Source organism: Elgaria multicarinata, chromosome 13, assembly GCF_023053635.1.
Source record: "Elgaria multicarinata webbii isolate HBS135686 ecotype San Diego chromosome 13, rElgMul1.1.pri, whole genome shotgun sequence".
Lineage (NCBI taxonomy): Eukaryota > Metazoa > Chordata > Lepidosauria > Squamata > Anguidae > Elgaria > Elgaria multicarinata.
Window position 1 is genome coordinate 33,451,612 of NC_086183.1, and position 17,149 is coordinate 33,468,760.

General features: G+C 53.9%; 2 protein-coding genes across 2 annotated transcripts in view; both read right to left on the reverse strand.

Annotated features, from left to right (window-relative positions):
* SAMD4B (sterile alpha motif domain containing 4B) overlaps nt 1-17,149 on the reverse strand; it is a 95,554-nt gene that overhangs the window by 27,981 nt on the left and 50,424 nt on the right. The gene's annotated exons all lie outside the window — the stretch shown is intronic.
* MED29 (mediator complex subunit 29) lies at nt 10,188-16,905 on the reverse strand. The gene is made up of 4 exons (XM_063140105.1): nt 16,623-16,905; nt 12,791-12,849; nt 12,600-12,684; nt 10,188-11,858 (listed from the first exon to the last, which is right to left on the reverse strand). The coding sequence occupies exons 1-4, from the start codon at nt 16,884-16,886 to the stop codon at nt 11,631-11,633; spliced, it is 636 nt and encodes a 211-aa protein (XP_062996175.1). The 5' UTR covers nt 16,887-16,905; the 3' UTR covers nt 10,188-11,630.

Genomic DNA, 17,149 nt, shown 5'->3' on the forward strand with positions numbered 1-17,149 from the left:
CCTGCTTCTCTCCTGCTGACACATCATGCAATCAGATCTCTGCTGATTCGTCAGTGTTTCTCCCCTTTGGTAATCAGGAAACACAGCGGGAAAGAACCGGGTGGCCTCCGAGCGTGGTGCCTGTCCTCTGTACTTGCTGGAACCAAGCCGGGCAACACATCGAATCATGAAAAACAAGCAGGCCTCTAACCATGTGCAGAGTCCTGCTGAGTAGCCACAATGGTTAGAGACCTTCCCTTTTTTGTTCCTCTTTTAGCTGAGGCGCATAGGAGCACAAAACAGTTGACGAAAAGGACTTGGGGATCAGGACCCTATCCCTCATTGAGGGACGGAAGCGTTACTCGGATGAGTTAAAAGCTGGTTGGGTGGATGGCATGTAGGGGCGACACCCACCCCAGCAGGGCAACTGCACTGCGAATAGCTGCAAAACAGGCAGAAACACTACAGGTAAAGCACTCTACCACATCGCAGCTCCAAGCGGAGGAAAGTATCCCGTTTGGACTGCTAACATATTTTTAATGTGTTTATATCCTTCCCTACTTCCAAGGAGATCAGGGCGGCGTATGATTTCCTTCCCAGCCCCATTTTATCCTCACAACAGCCCTGCAAGGTAGGTCAAGCCGAGAGATCGTGACTGGCCCAAGGTCACCCAGTGGGGATTGGAAGCCAGGTCTCCCAGGCCCTAGTTCAGTAAGAGCCCTAAGGGTGGATCAGAACCAAGGGGGTCCATTTAGTCCTGCCCCCTGTTTCAAACAGCAGCCAGTCAGATGCCACCAGGAAGATACCAGGGGTGAACAGAAGACAGAGCTGCAGGTGTCTGGGACTTCAACCCCCAGAAGCCCCTGCCAGCTCGGCCAACGGAATGCTGGGAGCTGAAGCCCAGAACATCTGGAGCGCTCAACTTCCTGCCCACCCTGCTTTATGCAACCTTCGCCAACATAGCACCCTTCAGATGGCTTGGACTGCAACTCCCATCATTCCTGTTTGCCTCTGGTGCAGCTGTGGAAGGTCTACCCCCAAAGAGAGGGAACCTCTTCGGTTCAGTCTAGTGGATGAGGGAGGCAGGAAGCCAGGGTGGGTGGGTGAGGAGGGCGTGCCGAAAATAGAGGAAGACGAGGAGCTGCAGCTTCCATGGCGCTGGGGAGTGGCAGCACGTTGCTGCAATCAGGGAACCAAAGGGCATCAGGCCGTGGTGTTGCTGGGCCCTTCAGGGATCTGGAGCCCCAATCCTTCCATTTCTCTCACTGGAAGGGTCCCCCCCAGCTTAATCACCACATAGAGAGAGGATTTGGGGAGGGGACAATGCACAGGGAACTGAGGCCAACACTTTCCTCCCCAGCTGGGACCACCCCCCGCCCTAGACCACATCCCCAACTAAGCTTAGAAAAAAAAATCCCAATGGAAAGATCCCCCCAAGCATAATTGCCGTGGTTGGCGATGGTGAGAGCGTTGCTGAATGTAGGAGGTGAAGCTTTCCTTCCCCAGCTGCAATCCCCTTTGAAATCGCCCACGGCATAGAATCACAGAATAGCAGAGTTGGAAGGGGCCTACAAGGCCATCGAGTCCAACCCCTCTGCTCAATGCAGGAATCCACCCTAAAGCATCCCTGACAGATGGCTGTCCAGCTGCCTCTTGAAGGCCTCCAGTGTGGGAGAGGCCACAACCTCACCAGGGAACTGGCTCCATTGTCGCACTGCTCTAACAGTGAGGAAGTTTTTCCTGATGTCCAGCTGGAATCTGGCTTCCTTTAATTTGAGCCTGTTATTCCGTGTCCTGCACTCTGGGAGGATCGAGAAGAGATCCTGGCCCTCCTCTGTGTGACAACCTTTTAAGTACAGCAGTTAAGCTGAGGAAACAAGCCCCCGGTTGGCACCAAGGGTCGCATAGGTCTCTGGGGAATAGATCCGGGGCCACTGGGAATAGTTTCGGGGCTGGGTCCCCATGGGTCCAGGCCTAGCGACGCCCCTGGTAGCACCAGGAGGTGATCCAGCCTAACCCTCTTCCCTGGTTCACCTTCCGGGCCCTTGCCATAGTGAGGGCAACACAGGACAGAGGGGGCCCTGCAGAAAGCCAGCTAGTGCGGTCTCTACAGCTTCGGAAGGATCCGAATGCTTCAAATAAGTAAAATAAGCCTATAGGGCTGATGGTGTCTGGCGCTGGCTGAGTATCTGCTGCTGTCCCCAAGGAGGGGCCGGGCCGTGGCGTGTGTCTGAGTCAAGCAGGGACTCCAGTGCGATGGAAAGGCAGCCCTCTCTGACCTGTCACAGGCTCCAAAAGAAGCCCATCCGAAACGCACATGCCGCCCTGGCTAGCTCAGGAAACAGTCACCACTCCTGTGCTGCCCCCTTGAGGTCACGAAGGGAGCGGTGCCCCGAAACTGCAAGCAGGGGCAGAGGCACCGTGGGCCGCCGCATAGGCCAGTTTCATCTTTGCCCTCTGTGAAATATTAACAAGGTCACCTCGGACACACAGCCGAGAAGATTAGCGGGGCTGGGTTAATTCTAAGCGAGGCCCGGGGGCCTGCTTTCGGGGCCGGGCCCTGAAAACTGTGCAGCAGTCAGCAATCAAGGCAAGAGTGCCTCTGAGCGTGTCGGCCGAGGGTTCTTCTCGGGTGCTGGAGGGTTTCAAGGCAGGGGAAGGGGGACTCAAAGGCCCGGCTCCCGCACTAGCAATGCTTCTAGGAAACGGGACCCTGATTTCAATTTAATGTCTGAATTGCCCAGGAGTGAATCAACAACTGAAGAGGAATGGGAAAGTGAGTCAACCCCCTGGCCGGATCACGGGCTCTTGGCTGGGCTCTCTTTCATCCTGGATTAAACAATTGCAGGATTGTTACCTTTCCAGAGGTGGGGGTGGAAATGGAGTTCGCCGTTCTCAGGAGAAACGCAACCACCTGTGGATAAAGCCAAGAGTGCGATAAGCGACCAGGAATGCTTTTGTTCCGGCAGAGAAGGGCAACCTGGGAAAACACTGAGATAGGGCGAGCGGAACGCAAAGGACTCGTGGCTCTTTTCAAGTGTTGTTAGGAAGGGGACTTTTTGGCTGGGACACATGCTCTCACTCCTGCATTACACCTCCTCCTCCTCCTCCTCCTCCTCCTCCTCCTCCTCCTCCTCCGCCATACCAGGAGTCCCACTGGATCAACCCAAAGCCATTTCCCAACCTAGCACCAGGTCTGCTGGACTGCAAGCCCCATCATGCCCAGCCAACCTGGCCATTGATAGACCTCTCTTACTCCATGAATGAAAGAGGTCTTTCCGTAGCTACTAGCTAGAATATTGAATTATGTTTCACTGCATCCCGCCTTTCTGGACCCACGGTGGCTATCAAAGCACATTTCGAAGATCACGCAAGAAACAGTATCGACATAGAATGAGTTATCAGGATCCTCCCAATGAGCAGCCGGTTCAAGATGGCCTTGTTGGCTCCACACCTTGGAGAGCTCCTTTCAGGGCTGGTGCCGGACTATTTTGCGCCCTAGGCAAGGCGAGCTACTTGCACCACGACCCCAAATTGTGCGGAAGTCCGAACGTGGGCGCCGAGTGGAGAGCTGGGACTGGCTCACTTCGATTTGGGACTGAGCCGTCTGGAATTCACTGGGACTTACTTCCATGCGAACGCAACCCGCTATGCAACCTGGCGTCCCGATCCCCTTCCCTCCAGGGGAATAAGGCTTCAGAGTAAGGAGGCGTAGGCGGATCGGGCTGCACTGGTGCCTCCCGGTGCAACGCTTTCTCGGACACAAGTCCCGTTGATCCACGCACGCAGGATCGGGAAGCAGGAGAGTTTGCCTTGCGAGGAGTCCACAAGTCCCTAGCTTTCCTGGGGGAAGGGGGAGGGAGCCAGGGTTGAGCTTGCCACGTGCTTTTTCTTCTTCTGGCGGCGGGGGCCTCCCGGCTCTGGGAAGGCGGCTTCCGGGCGGAAGTCCGAACGTGAAGCCTCCGCCCCACCCCAGCGTCCCTGGCTTCGCTTTGGCTGGGAGGGCACGGTGCGCCATCTCGCCCACCCAGGCCCAGCTGAATCATCGGGCCGGCCTGGCCTGGCTCACAGCCAACAACGCGTGTGAGTGCTGCATGGCGCCCCTCTTAGCTTGGTGCTCTAGGCGGCCGCCTGAGTGGCCTCTAAGGTAGCACCGGCCCTGGCTCCTTTAGAGTTCTGCCTGAAACCCAGAGCGGATTCACCGCCCCGCTGACATCGGAGCCACCAGCCTCCACTGTGGAGGACACCCCAATGTCTTCTTCACCTCCTTTCCTCTCTCCTGGGACCCTTCCAGCCTCCATATTGAGTGTCAGTTTACCTTCGTCTACCAGGTGCCGGGGGCAAGTGACAGGGGACCGCTGTTCCCATCTCGCTCTAGCATCTGGTCAGCCACTTGGTGGGACAGAAGATGGGCATATGCGGTCCCTCGGCCTGATCCAGCATAGGTGGCAACATTTCCTCCTGAGTGGGTGGATTTTGAGGCCCCTTCCAGCACTACGCCCTGTGCTTGCACCCACATAAGCTTGCCTGAACATGAAGACCAGCCCCTGAGTCCCTGCTCTTTGGCCTACCGGTTAGGAAAGGGAGAACAAGCAATGTTCCAGCACCTTGAGGATCTCCATTTCACACCTCGGTCTTCATCTCACCTGGTCCTTGCTCCTGAACGTCAGCATCCCCACCCCCACCCCCAAACAGGAAAAGTGTGCATTTTCAAATATGAAAAAACCCGAGCTTTTCCAAGCACCCCTTCCAAATGCACACTCCCTCCACTAAGGAAATGTGGGGGGGGGGGGAGAGGGATGTGCATTTTTAGAAGTGTACATTTTCGAACAAGGATGCAAGCTTGAGAAATTGAGAAACTTTCTGGAGAACGACGCTCCGGCTCGCATTTGCATTCAGGGATGGGAAAAGGACACATTTGCATGATTTGTGAACAGTAACAAAATTCGCATACGTCCCTGCTACCAGGAAGAGTGGAACATTCCTGAGAAATACACTCATGCTCACATTCGGGATTGTGAACGGGACATGCCTCCATGATTTGTGAAGAGTAACGGTGTGCCGTACACCCGTGCTGCTGGAAAGAGCTGTTAGAGCGGCAGGTATTTGTCCCTTTGGGCAAGTAGAGCAGGAACCCAGTTCCTCTCATCTGCCAGAGCGCCCCCCCACACACACACCCAAATCGCTGCCATCTGACTGCTCTAGACCAGTGGTTCCCAATTAGCTAAGTCCTGCGGACCCCTTGTTTTTCAAATGCCAAGCCATGGACCCCCTACTTTTGAAAAAAATGTTATCACTATGGTAGTTACCTGTGCAAAGCAATTTTTTGGAGAAAATAAGGGGTAGCCCCTAATAAGCAAAGGATTTTACATATACTAAAAAAAAGACCATAAATTTTTTGATATTTGTGATATTACCACGCAAAAATGACAATGATTTAGTTAGAAATATAAAGACGAGTTTAATTTTACTAATGTGTAGTTTACAATTGAACAAATTATGACATGTCTAGCAGCTACTAAACCTAAATGTGACGGGAGAAATCGTGCCTCTTTTTGTCCTGAACAATCCCTTCCACATCCGGTTCAATATTTCCCACTTTTAATCTCAAATTAAAAGAGCCGATTTCTATGCTTGTTCTTCATATAACAAAATGTCGAAAATGTTTGTTCACAACGATATGTGGAACAAAAGGGAACTAGATGTTTCAAAGCTTTTTCACCCAACTTCTTATAATCAGGAAAAACCTTCGCCCAGAATTGGTCCAGTCTATATTCTTTGAAAAATGGTTTCAATGGACCATCACAAGTCACGCCAACAAGTGCATATCTTGCTCTTCCGCAGAGAGGAAGATGCTTGCTCTAGGTCTCCTTCTCCAACAGCCAGCTAGCGGGCAAGATATTCCCCATGTGCCCTGGGAGGTGCACGTGCTCCCAACATTTCCCCAGGCAGGTAGGCAGGTCATCTGAGAGGATCTCCCTGCCTGATTTCCAAAGACAGTCTCTTTCCGTTCCGCAAGTGCCTGCATAGAACCCAGCTTTGTCTTGGTGGCCAGTCTACTTCGCCCACAGCAGATTCGGCACACCTGACTCGGTCCTGGACACACATTGAGCCTCAGGAACCAGCCCAGTTTGGGACTCTTTAACTTATTTTCTGAGCTTGAGGAACCCAGACTAAGGCAGCAGAGACAGCCGTTGAGAATACTCTTTATGCAAGATTGAGTTCGCTTTGGGTTCATCCAAGAAATAGCAATCATTTGAAATAGAACAATTTGATGGCCATGACCAGAGCCCCTCCCACTTAGCTTTTCTACACTAAAGCCTCGGTTTACCTGTTCTGTGCAACGGGTTGCTGGTGGAGCACAGAAATTTGGTCTCAGCGTGCGTTGGTGTTGTTCTATGAGTCAGACCTCCACCCCCCTCCCACCTCTGCTTTGCACTCCTAATGTTAAAGTTAATGTTCATGCCTGACTTCCCCATGGTTTCAAAAAGACTGCTTTTGTGTGCGGCTGTGCAGATCATTTCCCCGCTCTGACTACTACAAGTCCTTGCCTCCACCTGCTGTTAGCTGCCCTGCCCCCGATTTCCCCAGTTCCAAAGGGCACCAGCCACCATTGCAGAAACTGGGGACAGGGGCTTTCCTGTGGTGGCCCTGCATCTTTGGAACTCCTTCCCCAAGAAAATACACATGGCTTTGTCACTGCCGGTTTTTAAGAGAACCCTGAAGACGTTCTTATGCCTGGTCATGTTTAATTAGGGCGCTGTGTTTGAAGCACTTTAGCTGTTGGTGGTTTTACATTACGTTGAAACGGTTATTTTCCCTATTGCTTTATAAGTTTACACCCACTGCCTTGTGAAGACAGCGTGCCTGTCTTTGAGCGATGGAATGAATGAATGAAAAAAGAAAGAATACTACACGGCCTGGGTGGTATCCGGACAGCCTCTCACTCTGCAACAAGTAGGAAATGATGGATTGGTTGGCAACAAGGAGGGCCAGGCTCTATCTTTGATCTGCTAATTCTCGATCGTGCAAAGTAGATTCATTCTGGGAATCCATGTTCTGCCCGCCTTTGGGAAGGAACTGTTTCGGGGATTGTTTTCCATCCAAGTTGCCTTGCTGCTGACACAGCTTGTGGCTTGGCACAAACCACCTTTTTCCAAGACCTCAGAGAGCCAAGGCTTTCGAAAGGGAAGGGAAAAGGTGCAGCCAAAACAGCTCGGGACAGGCTGTTCTCTTGCTGCTGCGGCGGCTTCCTCTGCCCCCACACACCCCGGCAAGGGAGGGATGGGGGAAGAGGGAGGAGACCTTACAGCTCCGTGGGGAAATGAACCAAGAGACTTTTCCAAAGAGCTGCAGAACTTTTTGATTTGAAAAAAAAGAAGCACCCGCCTGCTGTGATGCAACGGTGCCTTTCCGGCCGCAGGTCCGGCAGGGAACGGAACGTCCCCTTCTTCCCTCCACGCCTGGAAAAATATGAAGCAAAAAACGCCCATGTGGCATTCTAGGACGAACCAGGTGGGACCGTGCGGGGAAGCGAACATAAGTTGCCCTTGTCCTCCTTTTTAGCGCACGAGCAAAAAGTAGGGCTGTGCTCTGCTTCGCTTCGGAGCATAGAAGCAATAGTGAGGCGGCCTGATTTGCCTCCGACAAAGGCGGAGACGAAGCGGGTCGGGGGGGCTGCGGATCGAGGCAAAGAGGATCAAGACCAAGCAGATCCTTCGCCTCGATCTGGAGCTCCGAAAAAAGGAAAGTGGGGGCTTACCTGGCGCTGCCGCAGTCTGTGTGGTGACGGCGGCAGAGCCAGGTAAGGGGACAGAGGGGAGGGGGGGCTTACCTGCCTCTGTCGCAGTCCGGCAGCGGCTTCAACTGAGTCTCAAACTGAGGCTTTAAGCCTCGGTCTCAGGTGAAGCCGCTGCCGGAACGCGCCAGACGCAGGTAAGGGGGGGGATTAGGGAGGGGGGCCTTACCTACCGCTGCCGCCACAGTCCGTGCAGCGATGGAGCCAGATAAGGGGGCAGGGGTCTTACTTGAGTCCGTCGCATTCCGGCCGCAGCCTGGTCTTCTGGTTTGAGTCCTCGGGCTCAGTTGAAGCAGTCGCCGGATTGCGATGGACACAGGTAAGGGGGGGAGGGGGGCCTTACCTGATGCCGGCGCCACCGCTGCGGAGCTCCGATTCGGAGCCGGAGCTCTGCAGCGGACCATAGGCAGATCGACGCGGGGCGGAGTGGGCCCTATCCGGAATTTGTGGATCGGGTGCAGAGCGGATCAGGGGTTCCGTGCACAAAGAGGCATCTGTGCAGGCGCTGGCTAAGACCTGCCATCCCCAGCTGCTCCCGATGGCAGGAAACGTGTCCGATCCCTTCCATTGATCTAGCTATGCCTTTGCCTCCTCTCCTCGTTGACTGGCGTAATCTTGCTCACCTTTCTCTCTCGCTTTTGAGCAAACCTTGGCTCCCAAAGAAACTGTGCATTCATATCCAACCTTAAAAGGGTACCAGAGAAAGAGGGGTAGACTGGTGCCTGTACGGCCATTTTCTGGCATCTGACGTCTTTACCAGGTTTCTGGCTCTTCCCTCCGGGGCGGGGCGGGGGGGGGGGCGGCTGCCAGCAGAGTCCTGTTTTGCACCAGGGTTCAAGGCACAGCCCTTCTGTTGTCTCTCGACCCCCGACGCGCCCTTTCCCCTGGCCTTGCCTGCCTGCCCTTTTCACAAGCTGCCCTTCCGTATCTGGACAACATCTTCGTTCTGAACTTATGAAAATCTGCTGACGACGCACCAGCTCGATGACACTTTTCCGAATCCATGCCGTTTCCCCTCCCCATGCTTCAGGTGTGCCAGGGCTACGGAAGCGCCAGCCTGTGGCCTAAACTGGTGCACGGAGCCTCCTTGGGTTCCTCCAAGCCCCTGCAGTGATCTCCAATCCGTGGTACTGGTGGGGATTCCCCTGTGTTCTGCTCCCCCTGTGCACAGGGGAATCCCCGCTGCTACCTCAAACTGAGATAACAACACAGATGACGGGGACTTGAGCAGTGCTGGCCGAGTGGCTTCGTGTGGGGCGCCCCAATGGGAGGCGAGGTGTGACTCAAAGCTAGGGACTCTGACGGTGGCAGGAGGGGTGGCCGCTTTTCCTGGCTCACTTGAGTCCCTTGGCACATTGCCTCCAAGGGGAAGGCGCATGCCGTGCAACATGAAAGACAGGCGGCTTTGTGCAGTGCACGGTTCCCCCGAGGGCACAGCACGTGCCACGTGAAGCCAGGGACTCAGACGGTGCAGGGAGGGGCAGCTGCTGGCCGACTCCTCACCACCCTGCTGAGAGAAGCACGGAGAAAGGCAAAAGGGCAGGGGGCAAGGATGCCAGAGGAAGCCTGCAGACTAGGCCTGGTTTCGATGTTAGCTTTGGTGAAGAGCCACCGCTCGGGGGTAGAGCGCATGCCTTGCGAGCGCCTGCTTCCTCCAGTGAAATGGGCTCTGGGAGTTCAGTGTTTGGAAAACACGGCCGGCGAGAGTCGACAATGTCGGGCCGGCGGCTTGACTCTGGCGAAGGGAGCTCCATGCACAACACCGGCCGTGCTTAGACGCTGGCACCGGCCGTTAAGGGCAAGGGGCATTTCCGGCATGTCAAAGTGATGCCAGATCTGTGCTTTGGGGCCGGTCGGTCTTGCGCCAGTTCACAGACATTCACTTGTGTTCCTCTGTGCAAAGCTCATCAAATATTCAATTAAAAAAGATAGCGACTTGTTTCAAAGGGATATCGGCTGTAAGAGCAAAATGGGACCGCTCCCACTAGAAGCCGTAGGGGTCTGAGTGCGAGATGCAGCCCCTGAGATGCCTTTGCTGCTTGTGGGCTTCACTGGGGCGAGTGTCTGGCCCACCTCCGCTGGAAACAGAATGCTGGAAGAAACTCATCTTGGCCTGAACCTTTTCATATTTTGAAGCTGGGGTTAAGAGCCTGTCTGGGTCCCCATGGGACCCTCTGGAATCCCCCAGACAGCCATGACCTCTTCCCCTTCATTTCGTGGTTTCTTGGGTTTTCTGCAGTCCCTCTTCCCTCCCGCCCATCATTCTAAAAGGATGAAATGCCTTCTCTAAGGCTTATTGATTGGCAGGGAAAGCTTGAAGCTGAAATATGCTGAGAGCTTCTCCAAAACGAAATTTGACCCTCAGGCTGAAAGAGGGTCAATATCCTTGCGATAAAGCAAGAGACCGGTGGATGGTGGGAGGCGTTTTTTATTATCTGGAGGAAGCCCACACAAAAGAACTTACAAGGGAACCCTACACCAAGCTCCCGGAAAGGGAAGTTCCTTTTGGCCTTAATAATAATAGACATAAAAATGCACACACGAGAAATAAACAGAACCAGCAACAGTGATGGAAGTCTTGCACAATGGGGTTATAGAACAACCGGGAGGGTATCAATTCTTCTCGGCAGTGACACACTTCTTCCTGTTTGCCAGCGTTGCCGTTCTGTTTGCCCTCGTACAAAAACAGGTAGCGAAACCGACGGGAAATAGAGAAGGACGCCCACGCCCACAAACAGAAAGAGCAAACTTGCAAGGCGAAACAGCGCTGCGATGAAAACTGAACTGACGGCATTCCCACTCACATGCATGTTCCACGTGTGTGCGTGTGAGAGAGAATGTTAACACTTGGTGGGGTTTTTTTGCTTCTCTTCAAAGTAGCTCCTTGAGCTTGTTTCAGCAGGCAGGGCACGTTCTTAGTTCTCTCAAGCTGTAACGGTCCAGGGACAGCTGGTTTCTGGGCTCCTTTCCCTGCTAACCGGTGGGGAAGAAAACTTACCAACAGCAAAAATGGCTTCAACTGGCAGCGGAATTGTCCAACTTGAACAAAGAGCCCGGGGGCAGATCCTGTTGCGTTGCAACGATTCGACTGAACACGCCACAAGGGTTAGCAAGGGCGCTGCCCCGGGAAATGTCTGTTACAGAGGTTTGGTAATAATAAAAAAAATCATATAGCATTACACAAAAATGCACACCAGACCCACCTTATGGAAATGAAGTCAAGGGGAAAGATTTAAAGGAGAAGTAGCTCAAAAATGAGCCCTCCCCCTTCACTACCCCCCCCCCCAATTCCCTTCTGGGAGAGAGACATACTGCTGTTGTGCAAAGTTAATGTTGGGCCCATTTAGTTTCGGTAGGACAAGAACACAAGAAGTCAGTGGAAAGGTGAACTCTTTAACAGGCCCAGAACTGTTGGGGTTATGCTGGCAGGAACCGGCTGTGGCTGAGTCCTCATATTATGGGATGGCCCTCAAGGAGCTGTCCCCTGAAGGAAAAAAATATATATGGGAAAAATTGGCCAGCCAGTTTTGAGAGAGACCCACAAACGGCAAGGCCCTCTTCAGCTCACAGATCCACCATGGACCTGGATGGCTGCAAACGTTGCTGAGGACTTTGGAACAGCACACAGGACTAGCACCACGTCTTTAAAACAAGATGCAGGGAACTTCTCAGTGAGAAGTTTGTAAAGGGAGTCGCAAAGAAGGCTCAGAGTAGAGCAGGCAGCATCACGAATGGAAGGCGGTCCTCTTCGCTCACGGTCTGGGTTGTGAGGACTGCCCCCTTCTGGCCAAGTTGGTCCAAGCTTGCACGTCTCCTGGATCTTCAGTCAGGAGTCGCTTGGACGGAAGAGAGACTACAGCACCCCTTGGGAGGGCACCTTGCCAGTGATCTTGTTGGAGCACTCCAAGAGGGCATTGTGGATATCCTTGGCGCAAGAGATTTGGGACTTGATCATGCTGAGGTACTGGGTGTAGGGCAGGCTCTCCGTCTGGACCGCGTCTGGCTTGGTGGCTGTCGGCACAAGCGTTGGGGAGTGCTTGGCACTGTCAAAACTCTGGGAGAGGCACTCGTAGGCCAGGCGCTAGGGAAGGGGAGAAGGAGCGGAAGACGAGAGCGTGAGGGCGGCCATGCTGGATCGGGCCAGAGAACTATCCGGTCCCACGTCCTGTTTCCAACAGTAACCTACCAGAGACCCCCAGGGAAGATCCCAAGGGAGGCCTGAAGGCAACAGCCCTCCCTTGCGGCTTGTCGCTCACACTTCGCATTCACACGTAGCCTGCTTCTGTGCTTGGAGGTTCTACTCAGCTCTCATAGCTAACTTCCAGTGGCAGGCCTTACTTCCTCCAGAAATTTGAAAAATTGTTTGGGGCGAGTCCTCTTAAGCTCACAGCCGCCACCACAACTTGCAGCTGGGAATCTCACCAACTGATTATGGATTGTGTTAAGTGGGTGGGGGGAGAATTACACCAGGCCTGAAACCTCTGCTAATCGTCAGGAAGTAGACCACCCTCCCCCATCTTGGTGCCTTCCAAACCTGTTGGACTGCAACTCACGTGGCCAGTGGCGAGAAAGATGGGAGTTGCAGTCCACCATACCTAGAGGGCACCAGGCTATTTATTTAAGTGTTACATGTATATTCCACCTTTCGTCCAAGGAACCCAGGTTGGGGAACGTGAGAAGAGCCTTGCTGGATGAGGACCTCGTCCGGAACTCTGTCCACACAATGGCCGACCCCTGTGGAAAGCCCCCAAGGAGGACAGAAGCGGAACGGCGCCCACCCGCCCATGCTCCCCAGCAAGAAGGCTGGCCTAGGGCCACTCACCAGGCACAGCTCCAGCTGGTCACACAAGGCGTAGAATTCCTCGAGGCTCTTGTCAACCCTCTGCACTGGGCTGTCATTGATTTTCCTGAAACGAAACGGAAACCCGTTTTTAATTTGTTGGAAGGGAAGGGGGAGAAGTTAATAACGGTGTGGAAGGGGGGAAACATGGGCTGGTGGGGGCAAAAACTCACTGTCCGCTGTCGATGTTTGTGTTCTGAACGAAGTTCTGAGCCGCCACTTTCATCAGGTTCTGGGGACGGAAGGAGAAAAAAAGGGAGAAAAAGTGTCTCGGCTTACATGACGGAAACTGTAGCAGTGGAGGCTGGTGGCTCCGAAGTCAGTGGGGTGATAAATCTGCTCCAGGTTTGAATCCACACCTTGGAAAGCTCCTTTAGAGTCCTCGCTGGTTCTGACTGAAACCCAGAGCGGTTCCACTGCCCCACTGACAGCCGAGCCACCCAGCTTCCACTGAACTGTAGGACAACCGTTTCCCAACCTGGTACCTTCCAGATGTGTTGGTCTACATCTCCCAGTGTGCCCATATGCTGGCTGTGGATGATAGGAGTTGTAGTCCAACACATCTGGAGGGCTTCAGGTGGGGAAAAGCAAACTACTTGGAAGGGACTGTCTCCTAATCCCAAAAGCATGACTTGGGAGTGGGAAACCTACTGCAGTTTAGGAAAGAGGTTTATGTCTCCTGCTGGCTTCGGGAGCCAACTGGGATTACTCCATCACGAGCGAGGTGCTTGGAGGCATGGCTGCAGAAAAAAAATATTTCAAACGCGAGCATAAAATTCTAAGCGCTAAAAGAGGGATGACAGAGAAAATCCCACTACTACTGTGCTCGTTGCAGGGGTTGAGGTGTGACATTCAAAACAGAGCCCGGGATCAAGGCCTTGCTCAGACTGAGCCCAGCTGCTGCTGCTGCCATTCCCATTGCACAGAGTGTGAAGACCAAGGCCCAGAACAGGCCTGTGAGCCACCCCAAGCCCGCAGGCAGACACAAACAGCCGGCGGATTGTACGCAGTGATTTCAAGGGCGCCGCCTCGTTTCTAGGACCCTGTAAAGTCAGGAAACACAAGGGCAGATCTAATGTTATCAAAACAAAAAACGTTTCTGGAAAACTTGGCTGTCACAGCCAACAGGTTCTGGGTACTGCAAAGGCAAGCGGGAGGGCAAACGTCCGTTGTACCGTCTCAGCTCAACGGCTCAGAAGAGACTGACTCTGGGAGAAAGCCTGCCCTGCTGAGTCATTTCCCAGAAGCCTTGGACAAGGGCCTGCGGGTGAAGCATCCATTCCACGCCCCCGGCACGGCCAGCCAGCTTGCTCCTGTGGCTCTGCCCGCCCCCATCATAAAAAGTTACATCTCAGCATTGGGTATATTTGGCTAAAGAGAGACGCTTCATTCCTTCAGGAGGAGTCAACAGCTTGGGGTTGTTTTTTCTTCTTGACATTTTTTTATCTATATACTAGTGTTAAAAATAAAACAGCTTTTTTGTTTTTGTTTTAAAGCCAGATGTTTGTGAATTAGAAAGGAGGGGAAAGAATGGCTCTGTGTGTTGTGAAACAGAGAACAGGAAAGGAAGGGCAGGCAAGCCAGGGATATGGGGTGACCGTCCCAGTTTCAAGAGGAGTGAAGTCAAAGGGTTAGAGCTGCCGTTTCTCTAGGGTGGGACACAACCTACTCCGAAGCGGAGGCCAAAAGGATGGACAAGCGTAGGGGGAACTGGCATTGGGCCTGGGAAGGCTGGGCGTTAAGGTCCTTCTCTGTGGCAAACCTGAGAGAATACTTCCATTAAAGTACCTAGGCAGAAAAGTCAATGCCCATCGTTTATTTATTTATTACATTTTTATACTGCCCAATAGGCAAAGCGCCCTGGGCAGTTCACAAAAATTAAAACCATCTTGCCTTCTTCTAGGAAGTGATATTTCTAAAGGTCTAAGTAAGTTTATCAAGGATAAGAAAGCACTCCATTTCTCTCTTTCCGTGTTTGGCTTTGTCCCCCACCCTTCAGGAGAAGAAAATTCTAGCAAGAAAGCCCATGGGGCGCTTAGCTCTTGCAAAGAGATGGATAAAAACCTTTAGAAAAACTTAATGGGGGGAAAACAAAGCAAAGACCAAGCTCTATCGCATGGAACCCTTCCTATGGAGCTGAGATTGACCCCTTCTGCCAGGGAAAGACTGGGGAGGGGGTATTTATTTATTTATTTAAGCATTTTTATGCCGCCATTCAGCCAAAAAAGGCTCTCACAGCAGCTTACAAAAGTATTTCTTGACAGTCCCTGCCCACAGGCTTACAATCTAAAAGACATGACACAAAAGGAAACAGGATTGGGAGGGAGGAGGAGGGGGAAAAGGAAAGCAAATTCAGGCACTACAATCTTAGTTGCAAAGTTCAGCAGTTAAAGTTGGCAGTTGGCAGCAGGAGGGAGGGGGCTTTCAGCTGGAGCTGGACCCAGGCACGGTGGAGAGGTGCCTGGCTGCTGCTTCCTCCCTCACTGGTGGCCTCTGCAGAGACAGTTGGTAGCAGGAGGGAGGGGGCTCTCAGCTGGACCCAGGCACGATGGAGAGGTGCCTGGCTGCTGCTTCCTCCCTCAATGATGTTTCGGTCAAGGACCTGATGATGTTGGGGGATGGGGTCCCACCCCTTAATGTCATCCAATCCATAGGCCCAAGACCCAAAAAGGCTCTCAACCCCTTGAGAACCTTTTTAAACCAGCTTCAGGCCTGGTTTCAGTGTTGAAACAGCACTGGTTCTCCTGACAGATGACTTTTACTGGGAGAGGTATAGGTGGAGTGAAGCCCTGTGGATTCTCCTTGACATCTTGGCAGCTGTGGCATCCTTTTGGACTGGCTCTGAGTTGGGAGTGGGAGGCATGGTGGTTCCACTCTTCCCTGAAGGATTGGTTTGAGAAGGCAGTGTTGAGGGACTTCTGCTCAACACGTTGACCCTTCTGCCATGGGATCGGACAAGGTCCAGGGCAGGTTTCCCCCCCTCTGAACTAGAGTCTGAATGAGAGCCAGTAATCTGAAGTTGAATCCTGACAAGACAGAGGCGTTGTGAGTAGTTGGTTCTCATGTCCAGGGAGAGTGTTCAAGCTACATTGGACTGGGTTACATTGCCCTTGAGAGAGCAGGTTCACAGCTTGGGGGTGAGTGGTCTTAGGCAAGCCACCGTGTGAAAAGAATGCAGGACTGGATAGGTCTTTGGTCTGATTCGGTATGGCTCTTCTGCTTGCTCACTCTCTCCGAGCCTCAGAGTGGGAAATAACATTCCTAACTTACCTTACTAAGGTGTTGCAAGGATTGTAACTAGATAATGCATATGAAACACCTGAAAGCACTACCGAAATATTACTTCTTCTAGCTCCCAAGTGGCCTTTGTGGCACAGAGCATCCTTTTCCTCAATGCAGGATTCCACAAGGGTGGATTCCTGCATTGAGCAGGGGGTTGGACTTGATGACCTTGTGGGCCCCTTCCAACTCTGCGATTCCATGGTTCTATGATTCTAAACGACCTGGCTGGTCACTGTGGGGAACAAGACGCGGGACCTGTTTGAGGCTGATTCCTACAAGCAGACGAACTCATGGAGGAGGAGGAGGAGGAGGAGGAGGAGGAGGAGGAGGAGAGGTCTTTGGGGGGCGGTGAGCCCCTGAGAGCCCCCTCTTGAGAGGCAGGGCTGCCAGGTGGGGCCTCTCGCCGCCCCGGCCTGCCCGGGGGCTTCTGCTTGGTCACTGCAGGAAACAGGATCCCGGGCAAGACTTTCGTCTGACCCAGCAAGGACGACCTTAAGGCCTAGAAACCTCTTTCAGCAAAGCAGCCTCGCCCAGCCTGTCGCCCTCCAGATGTGTTGGACTACAACTCCCAGCATCCCTCCAGTCAGGAAGGCTGAGGTAAATGTTCTCACCCCCAACGGCACCCCGAACTTTCAGGGCTCCGTTTCTATGGAAACCACCGGGCCGCCCCCCCCACAGCAAGTCAGGCCCCGCCCCTCCGCCGAGGCCCCGCCCCTCCCTCACCTGCAGGCTTTCTTTGAGCTGCGGCAGCAAGAGGCGGAACCGCTGCACCGGGTCGAAGTCCTGCGCCTGCGCGGCCACCTGGATCCCGGATGGGGCCTGGCCCGCCGCCAGGGGAGCCGCGCCCTGGGCCGGCGCTTGCTGCCCGCCCACCGAGGCGGCGGGGGCCCCCACCTGGGCCTGCAGCAGCGACAGTTGTTGCTGCTGCTGCTGTTGTTGCTGCTGCTGCTGTTGTTGTTGTTGCTGCTGCTGCTGCGACGCCGCCATCTTCCCTGCCGGCGCCCGCCTCGCCTCAGGGGAGCAGGACTACCACTCCCGGCATGCAGTGCGGATGCCCTGAAGAGAAGGTGGCGGACGGGGACTGCGTTTCCCGGCGGGCAGAGGCGGAGGGCGGCACTCCCGGCATGCACTGCGGGGGCCCTCTGGTGGCAGAGCGCTGGTTTGACAAGGCCAGGAGCGGCGTTTCCCAGCGTGCCTTGCGCGTGCCCCAGGGCAGCCGTCGCCTTCCTGTGGCTCTTGCGACGGGCGGG

Bases quoted from the DNA above. Each gene is read 5' to 3' on its own strand.
- MED29 (XM_063140105.1), bottom strand. From the start codon at position 16,886: ATGGCGGCGTCGCAGCAGCAGCAGCAACAACAACAACAGCAGCAGCAG. The intron at 12,850-16,622 runs GTGAGGGAGGGG...TTCCGTCCCCAG, and splicing joins AGCTCAAAGAAAGCCTGCAG to AACCTGATGAAAGTGGCGGC. The intron at 11,859-12,599 runs GTGAGTGGCCCT...CCCCTTCCCTAG, and splicing joins ACCAGCTGGAGCTGTGCCTG to CGCCTGGCCTACGAGTGCCT.